Genomic DNA, 9,896 nt, shown 5'->3' on the forward strand with positions numbered 1-9,896 from the left:
CACATACCCTCCGTGGACTCCAGGCGGGAGCCCCCTCTATCATCAGCTCGCATAGGATGGAAAAATTGTTAAAAAAGGGCCATCATGGAGTGGTAGCTCAATTTAATGCCATCCAGGTAGTCGAAACCATGTCTCTGCCAATTCATCCTGAGATGCAGCAGATTTTAAATAACCATCGGACGGTCTTTGACAAGCCTCATGAGCTTCCACCCTCGCGAGGGGAACATGATCATAGCATCACCTTGGTTCTAGGGGCCCAACCCCCAAATGTGCGGCCATACAGATATCCATTCACCCAAAAGAATGAAATAGAAAAAATTATCAAGGAATTGTTGGAAGCAGGTGTCATTCGTCCCAACATTAGTCCTTATTCATCCCCAGTGGTCATGGTCCTCAAGAAAGATGGGGAGTGGTGGATGTGTCCCGACTTCAGGGCCCTCAACAAGTTGACAGTCAAAGATAAATTTCCCATCCCGGTGGTTGACGATTTGCTGGACGAACTCAATGGGGCTCAATTCTTCACTAAGTTGGATCTTTGCTCCAGCTACCACCAAATTCGCATGAAGGAAGTCGATATTCCCAAGACGACTTTCAGAACTCATGAAGGCCATTATGAGTTCCTGGTCATGCCATTTGGTCTATGTAATGCCCCTTCTACTTTTCAGAGTCTTATGAATCACATCCTCAAACCATATCTCAGAAAATTTTTCCTTGTCTTCTTCGATGACATTCTCATCTATAGTGGCACTTGGGCGGCACATCTTCAGCATGTAGATCTACTCTTGCAACTGCTCCGCAAACATAAATTATTTGTCAAGATGTCTAAGTGTTCGTTTGGCATGGAAGAAGTTGAGTATTTGGGCCACATTGTGGGGCGTGAAGGTGTCAAGGTGGACCCCAAAAAGATCCAGGCAATGCAAGAATGGCCTCAACCTAAGACCTTGAAGAGCTTGAGAGGATTTTTGGGTCTCACATGCTATTATCGTAAATTTGTCCGCAACTATGGCCGCATAGCGAAGCCCCTCACTCAACTCCTAAAGAAAAATTCCTTCTTCTGGAATGAGGAAGCACAACAGGCATTTACCGCTCTCAAAAACGCCATGTGTTCCACTCCAGTCTTAGCACTACCTGACTTCACCAAATCCTTTGTCATTGAATGTGATGCTTCGGGTACAGGTATTGGGGCAGTCTTAATGCAGGAAGGGCGACCATTGGCCTTCACAAGCCAACAACTCAGTGGGAGGAATCTGGGCCAATCTACCTACGAGAAGGAAATGATGGCCATCTTACATGCAGTCGAGACCTGGCAAGCTTACTTATTGGGGCGACGTTTCCAAATCCGCACAGATCATCACAGTCTTAAATATTTTTTTGAGCAACGCCTATCCTCCCCACAACAAAATAAATGGTTAACCAAAATGCTGGGATATGATTATGAGATCATTTACAAGAAAGGGAAAGACAACAGTGTAGCAGATGCATTATCGCGCCAATTTGAGGAGGAAAGTACTCTGCTCGCAATTTCCCTTCCCATTCCAGACTGGATTGAAGAGGCTCGCAAGGAATGGTTTTCACACCCAGGGCTCTCCCAACTCATTTCTCAATTGCAGGTAGATCCTAATTCCAGCAAGGGCTACTCGTGGCAGAATGATATTCTTCGCTACAAGGACAGAGTCGTAATATCACCAACATCCACCCTCAAAAGTCGCATTTTGGCAGAATTGCACTCATCTCCCATTGCAAGACATTCGGGCTTTCAGAAGACGTATGCTCGCACCAGAAGATCATTCTTTTGGACAGGCATGAAAAAGGACATCCTTACTTTCGTAGCAGAATGTGATGTCTGTCAACGCCACAAAGGGGAAACTGTCAACACACCAGGCACATTACAACCATTGCCCATTTCGGCATCAATTTGGACGGAGGTTTCTATGGATTTCATAACAGGTCTTCCAAAGTCAGGGAACAAGTCAGTCATCATGGTGGTTGTGGACCGACTGTCGAAGTATGCTCATTTCTACGCCCTACCCCACCCGTTTACACCAACTTTGGTTGCTCAATCTTTCATGGATCAGATCTTCAAATTACATGGCATGCCCACTTCTATAGTGTCCGACCGCGACCCGATCTTCACCAGCAATTTTTGGCAGGAACTCTTCAGAATACAAGGCACTCAACTCAAACTCAGTACTTCATATCATCCGCAAACAGATGGTCAAACCGAAGCCGTCAACAAATGTCTAGAAACTTACCTTAGGTGTTTCACTTCAGAAAAGCAACACCTTTGGGCACAGTGGTTACCTCTGGCTGAATGGTGGTATAACACCAACTATCATGCCACCACCAAAATGACTCCCTATGAAGCAGTCTATGGTCAACTTCCGCCTTCCCCTACTTCTTATCTCAAGGGGTGCTCCAAAGTACAAGCAGTGGATCAACTCCTACAACACCGCGCAACCATGCTCGCCCATCTTCGCGAGAATCTTCATCAAGCTCAGAACCGCATGAAGCAACAGGCCGACCAACATCGCTCAGAGCGCCAATTTCAAGAAGGGGATCAGGTCTTTTTGAGGCTGCAACCATATAAGCAAACCTCACTCAAAGACAAGGGTTGTCAAAAGCTCTCTCCAAAATTCTACGGACCATACCAAGTACTTCAGCGCATTGGAGAAGTGGCTTACAAGTTGGCTTTGCCACCTATGGAAAAAATCCATCCAGTTTTCCATGTATCGTGCCTCAAGAAAGTGATTGGGAACAATTGCCGAGTTCAAACCAGTCTACCTGAATTGGACGAAGAAGGGTCAATCTGGCTTCAACCCGAACAGGTTCTAGACACACGAGACAAGCACCTGCGCGGCCGCATGATTAAGGAAGTCCTCGTCAAATGGAAAGTCACCTCTCCGGAAGATGCAACTTGGGAACCAGCCACTATTCTTCAACAGTTTCCGCAGCTTCAGCCTTGAGGACAAGGCTAGTCTTAAGGGGGAGGGCATTTTAGGGTCCCACCCTAACCCCCTTATTTATGTCATGGGGATCACGTCATAGTCAAGAGTCAATAAAGCCCATATTAATATTTGTAAGTGGTTAACCCGCAATTAATGACGGGACCACAGTTAGTTGCAAATGGGCCGTAGTATTAGATAGATGGTATTAATAAAACCCACGGTATTGGCCCGTGGTATTGCATGTATGAGTCATATATAAAGGATAGAGACTCCCTGCGAGGAGCATCATGTCTTATTTTGTAATCGAGCTCTGCTCTATTGGAGGTTGCCCCCTCGAAGAGGCATGTGAACATTGCTCTTTGAATAATAAAATCATTGCTATTCTGTGTTCTGGGTATCTTTTCTTCGCATATTTTGTGTTCTGGGTATCTTTCTTCGCATATTCTGTATCTGGGTAATATTTTGCAGGTTAAGAGCATTACACCTACATATACCAAGGAGGTCTTGTCATTTGTATCATCCAAGAAGTGTTCATTTATGTGATGTAAATGGAGGTTTCCCCCTTAAAGAGGTTTCTTTTCAAGTCGTTGATCTATCTTTTCTTCTATTTTTGTGATCTGGTTGCATAACATAGCCCTTTGTCCAGTTCGACTTCCACACATATTTTGGCACATGAAAATATTATGTCTCTCAGTTGTGCATAATCTATATATTTTCCCAGGGCATTTCCTATGTTCCTGAAAGTGGTGTCATTCCAACAATGTAAGGGGAGAAACGGAAGCTTCACCTATAATGGAACAGAGGGGATACCAATTTCAGATTGAAATAGGGGCTCCAACGATCCAGATAGAGTCCTTAAACCCCCATGAGGTAAGGGTTGCTTCTAAATATTAGAGCTCAACCTACTTTGTTCTGGAAAAAAATTGTGAAAACCCATTTTCCGTAGAAGGAGGAGGAGACCGCTTGGTCAAAGGTTTCTAGTTGTTCTCTACCAACTACCTAACAATTTTGGGTGAAGTTCCTAGTCCCATGAACTGATTTACCAGCCTATGATCTGCAAGTTAGAGGGCTCTTGCATGCGCCTAAGGAGCTGACATTGCAACATAAGGGATCTCATCAATCTTCTTGATGAATCGAGAGGTAGGAGTTTTTCTACAGCTTTGGACCATTCTCCACCAGTGAGTTGAGTGTTGTTATTTTTGGATCCATGCATGGTTGAGAGGCCAGGTTGGCCATTTCTAATTGCCTGACTAGGGGTGGAGTCCTATTCAACTGCAACAAAAGCTCAAGCTTCAAGAAAGTGGATGAAAGTGAAGAAAGATCAGCGAGGAGACTGGAGGCCTCGCTAGGCGATTATAGTCAATCGCAGGTCTGACAGAGCCTGGACGATTGGTAAAAAATAACCAATGGAAAGAAGCCAAGATTTGAAGAGGTTAGTGAATGGGAAGGGCCGCGTGGGGCTACAAGAGCCTGCCGCAGGCCATTGGAGGCAATAAGAAAGGGTGCTCGTGGCTTTAGGGTTGCAGAGCGAATCATAGTGAATCATAGCTGATCTTTCTTCTGTTCAATGTACAATAAGACTATATATATGTGTGTGTGTGTGTGTGAGTTGTTAATAGAATAGTTCAATGTCCATTTAACTAACATAATTTTATATTAATTAAAAATAAAGTAATTTAAATTAAAAAAATTCTTATATTTTCACTTTTCATTATAAGGGAGATGTGTAATTTATTTAATTCTTGATATCACCTTGATATATAACGTTTAAAAAATATTAATAACAAAAATAATTTAATATGGGTTATAAAAACAATATTTCAATATGCAAGTTGAGTAAAAAAAAATAAAATCAAATATATACAAAGAGAAAAAGAGCTCTTATTTTATTAATGGGTGCTTTCTAATTCAAAGTATAAGGGAAATTTGTAATATCTAAATGTTTAATATGGAATTGATAGGTAACATTTTGAAATAAGCACACACACAAATAGATAAGTAGATAGACATACATGTAACATTTTGAGAGAATGAGTATATGTTTTGTAAGATGCATGTATTAACATGTGGAGAATGTGAATTATAAATAAAATATTTCAATATCAACCAAGTATATATTATATAAAACAAGTGAAAATAAAAAAATTGTTATAGTTAAAAGATTTTATTAATGGGTAGATCCATAGGCTTAACCCTTGATCTATCTAGAGCTAGGAATGAGATCTTTGTGGGTGAGAAGAATCAAATCTTTGGGGTGCAAAACTTTCCCCAACTTTTTCACTCAGAAATAGGTTTGCATCTTGCCATATTTAATCCCTCTAGGGGCTTGATAAATCTAAAATTAAGATAAACCTATATTAATATTTATGGTTTTATAACCTAACATACTAGTGCTGAAAGAAAATCATTACTCTTAAATATGAAGTTATGAAATGTATTTATAATTACTTCCTTTTTCTTTTAAAAATAAAAAATAGCCTTAAAGTGTTTTTTAATATTAAAAATAATAAATTACATTCAAAACTTAAATAATTATATTATATATAATATTAATAAACTAAATTAATATATATATATAAATAAATTAAAAAAAATCATAATATAATAATACAATAAATTAATAAATTCATTTTAACCATAAATATTTTTCCTATTTAAGAAATTCAAATTATAATATAACAATATTAATATATTTCAGAATTTAGACTTTTGTGATCCATAATAATTATAACATCATTTTTTGGTAAAAATCACATAAGACCAGTGTGGTTCATCTTCAAGACAAGATGAGGAACCAGAGCCATGCATTGTAATAAATAGATGTAGAGAGCTGCTAACTAGTCGTTAGTAACAACTAGTTTAACTAAAGGCAAAAAATTAGAAATTAGGTTTTGAAGAAGGGTAAGGGAATTTATTGATTTTTTTTTTTGCCTAAAGATTAACTTATAACTAAATTATAAATTAAATAATTGGAGGATAATATTATTTAAAAATCAGTTAAATTGTTATATATTAATTAGGGGGATTAATAAATATTATTTTAATTTAAAATATTATAAATTATTTTAATTAGGAGGATAATATTATTTAAAAATAATTAATAATAATAATAAATTAGTGGAAAAAAAAAACAATAAATTTTCTTACCCTTCTTCAAAACCTAATTTCTAATTTTGTGCATTTAGTCAAACTAGCTGTTACTCCCTAATGGCTAGGTAGCACCTCTCTACATCTATTTATTACAACGCTTGGATCTGATTCCTCAAACAGATCAATGAAAATATCTCTTATATGATTTTTAGAGAAAAATACTATTATATATATTAATATAATTATAAACTAAAATAATTACAAATATAGATAAGCCGCCCAAAAAAAAGAATTTTCCAAATCTTGAAAATCTAAAATATCCCCAGCAAAATATTAAAAAATAAATCTTAATTCTTTGAATCAATATTTACTCAATCTGTGATGTGCAAAGAAGATATTTGGCAAGCTTAAAAAGGGTCCATTCTATAAACTTCTGATTCGGATAAAGAATCCCCAAATAGAGGGTTGAGTGGCACTGATTCCTATTTTTCATCTACAAGAGATTGGCAAACCGTGCAAAGATGAAAAAACAAAAAAATTGAAATTAAGTAACTATTATCATTCTTAGTGTGTCAGCTTTCTTACATTTTCTCATCAAGGTTTTAGTTGATGGCTTATACCAATGCTAAGATTTTTCCATATAATTTAATTATTAATGAAATTACATATTTTTCCTCTGAAAAAATATAAAATAAGATGGATGCATAAAGCTTGTGATACAAAAGTTATAAGTTAGAATTCATAAAATTATATTTAATTCTGTCACATCCAACAAGGTGTAGGTTGCATGAATCTTGTGATACAAAAGTTATAAGTTAGAATTCATAAAATTTATTTAATTCTGTCACATCCAACAAGGTGTAGGTTGCATGTGTTAGTCCTTTCATTTGCATAAATCACTCCACTATCCATTTCAACCAACATTCATTCAAACAAAAATAAGATGATTGGTCCTTTCATGCGCTAAGTTTGTCCCCATAAATCAATGTTTTTTAATTGATTCAAAGATGACATAAATATTGGAGTTTTTTCCACACCAAGGACAATACAACATATAAATACCTTACATTTTAAAAATCTTGACATGGTATACATACCCCAAATTTAATAAATTATGGATAAAAGACCCAATGCTTTTTCCAATGTGACCCCACCCAAACTTATTGAAAAAGCCGGGCAACGGCTATTCTTGGGCCTACAACGGAACCCTAACAGTGCATAAGTAAAAGAGTAGATCTACATCTAGTAGCCTAGAGCTTGGAGATTTGAATTTGAACTCTGAGTTCACGTGATCATCTACTGTAACAAATACAAATACAGTTCACGTGATCATCATTTACTGTAACAAATACAGATACGTAGATATGTAGACACCGAGTTGGTGAATAAATATTACAGTAAATTTGAACTTTGAATTTCATGATTTACATAATACTTTATAACAACACGGATGTCTATCCCTATTACATGTATATTATTGATATATACAATTGCGTTTCAGAAGTTGAAGACGATGTTCAGGGCTGTTCCCATTTACAGCGATCTGGCAAACCACACGATAAGAAAATGTGGGACTAACAAGGTTCCATAACACTCTGATATGTGATTCAATGTCAATATGCACAACCAGTGGCAACCCATCTCCCGACTGCACTAGATGCGCCATGCTAGGCCCTGCACCATAGACTGCTTTTCTCCTTGCTTCAACGTTCACATTGAACGTCATGGTGCTGTCCCTGTCAACATATAGATGGCGACCCTGGAAAGTATACAAAATTCAAATTCATCACGAATATTTTAATGTTGTGATATACACAATTAATATCTCATATCGATATACACAATTAATATCTTACATGGCCTGTGGCGAGTGTGAGATCGGCGAAAGATAGTGTGATATGAGTACGGCGAAGATGGAGTCCGAAAAATTCAGAGCGATTGTCAAGATCAAACGTTACATTGCAGTTGCAGCTGAATACTTTTGTTGGGACTCCAGATTTATCTGAACCTTGTCCTATCCTTAACTGCATAAATTCAATCCTCTGCAATATACATTCAATTTAAGAATTTTAAATTAGGTTAAAAATATTATATAAATCGAAGCTGCCCAACCATTTTACAATTTGCATATTAGGAATTAGTAAGATTTGTATTTTTAAGGTAAATTTTTGAAGAGAGATAGCCAATATACATTCAATTGAACAATTTTAAATTATGCCAAAATATACTATATAAACCAGAGCTGCCTAAGCATTTTAAAATTTGCATATTAGAAATTAGTAAAATTTTCTATTTTACAATAAATTTCTGAAGAGAGATAGCTAATAAAATCATGTTAATAGAAGCAAAAGAAAACAAATTTTTACTAAAAATATGGGTAAAATTCGCAAACATTTTACAATTTGCATATTAGAAACTAGAAAGATTCACAATTTTAACATAAATTTCAGTAGAGGAAAGCTAACTAATAAAGCAATTTTAATCGATGCAAAAAATAAACTTTTACTACTAAAAGGAACTAGTAAAATTCACAACTTTCAGATAAATTTCTATAAAGGAAAAGTGGCTAATAAATCTAAAATCATGTTAATGGATACCAAACAAAATAAAGCTTTACTAAAATCACAGTGAAGTGCCCAAAATTTGCATATTAAAACCTAATAAGATTCCAAACTTTAAAATAAATTTTAGTAAAAGAGAGATGGCTAATAAAACCATTCTAATAGATGCAAAATAAAACGAACCTTTACTAAGACCACTGGTGAAGGTGGCTTGGTTGCGAGAGTAAACAGCAGTGTGAAAACTCCCAAGAAGACAAAAAACCAGAGGACCAACTGCAAACAAATGCAAAAGTTGGATTGGTATCCTATTCCTCTGAATCTTCCCCTCTTGAATAAACTGTACTCTGCTCCATCCATTTCTTCTTCATCTTCTTCCTCCTCTTCTTCTATGGGCATCCAGGGCTTGTAAGCTTTCATATAATCAGTAACAGAGCTTTTAGAGCTAGGATAATGTGAAAGCTGATCTTCACCATGATGGCTCCTGTGAGATCCCCAAGCATTCATGGAGACTGTGTGCATATTCTGATCCTTTTCATCGACAGTATTGCTACAGGCAGAGGGCCTGATGAATGAAGAGTAGCAGTTACAATGATCTGAGTTCTTGGGACTCCCAGATCTCTTTGCTTCTTCAAAGTTGCAGTCCCTAGAAGCTGCAGGGCTCTGAACATAGTAAGCTGGATATGAGTAATTCACAGCTCCCACACATGGATCCTCCCAGTCCAAGCCCAAATCCCCATAAAAGTTCAAGCTGCTCTCGTTTTGTTTACTGGAGTACATCATGTATGTTAAACTCAAGGCAATCTTGAAATACTCAGACTGCAGAAGGCCTGGTACAAATTATTTTTCTGCCATTGCTAACATGAAGGTTTCTATATATAATATTTGAGTGTGCTGCCTTTGATATATGGGCGCCCTCTTTGTGAACAGCATGCGCGGTCGGGCCCGGAATCAACGCCCCACAAACATGGATTATCAATAATTACACGCAACACCAACATCTTTGAAATCCCACTAAATTATCCATCCGTGAAATCTTAATTTGTTTCAGATGGCCCAATCCATTATTCTGGATATGTGCAGATGGGCTGGGGAATTTTGATTACCCTAAGGGGGACCTTGGGTCCTACAACATTATGTGTGTTCTCTTGCAATCACTACCTTAGATCATTATTTCTCTCTTCCACTTGAAGCAAAAAAAAATTATGATAGCAGGGTAATTCATTGAATTGAAATGATGTAAGCAGAAAAAGAAGGCATAAAGTCAATTCGGTGTAACCTTTGGACTGCATTAGGATGATGG

General features: G+C 37.0%; 1 protein-coding gene across 1 annotated transcript; it reads right to left on the reverse strand.

Moving 5' to 3' along the window:
* Window positions 1-7,076: 7,076 nt before the first annotated feature.
* On the reverse strand, window positions 7,077-9,467 carry LOC149153838 (delta-latroinsectotoxin-Lt1a protein). Its single transcript, XM_089441003.1, has 3 exons — window positions 8,780-9,467; window positions 7,892-8,077; window positions 7,077-7,794 (listed from the first exon to the last, which is right to left on the reverse strand). Exons 1-3 carry the CDS (start codon window positions 9,374-9,376, stop codon window positions 7,510-7,512), a joined length of 1,068 nt encoding a protein of 355 aa, XP_089297129.1. The 5' UTR covers window positions 9,377-9,467; the 3' UTR covers window positions 7,077-7,509.
* Window positions 9,468-9,896: the final 429 nt, after the last annotated feature.

This window comes from Pinus tabuliformis, chromosome 9, assembly GCF_031772625.1.
Source record: "Pinus tabuliformis cultivar Carrire ecotype Pingquan chromosome 9, CPIR1, whole genome shotgun sequence".
NCBI classification, from domain to species: Eukaryota; Viridiplantae; Streptophyta; class Pinopsida; order Pinales; family Pinaceae; genus Pinus; species Pinus tabuliformis.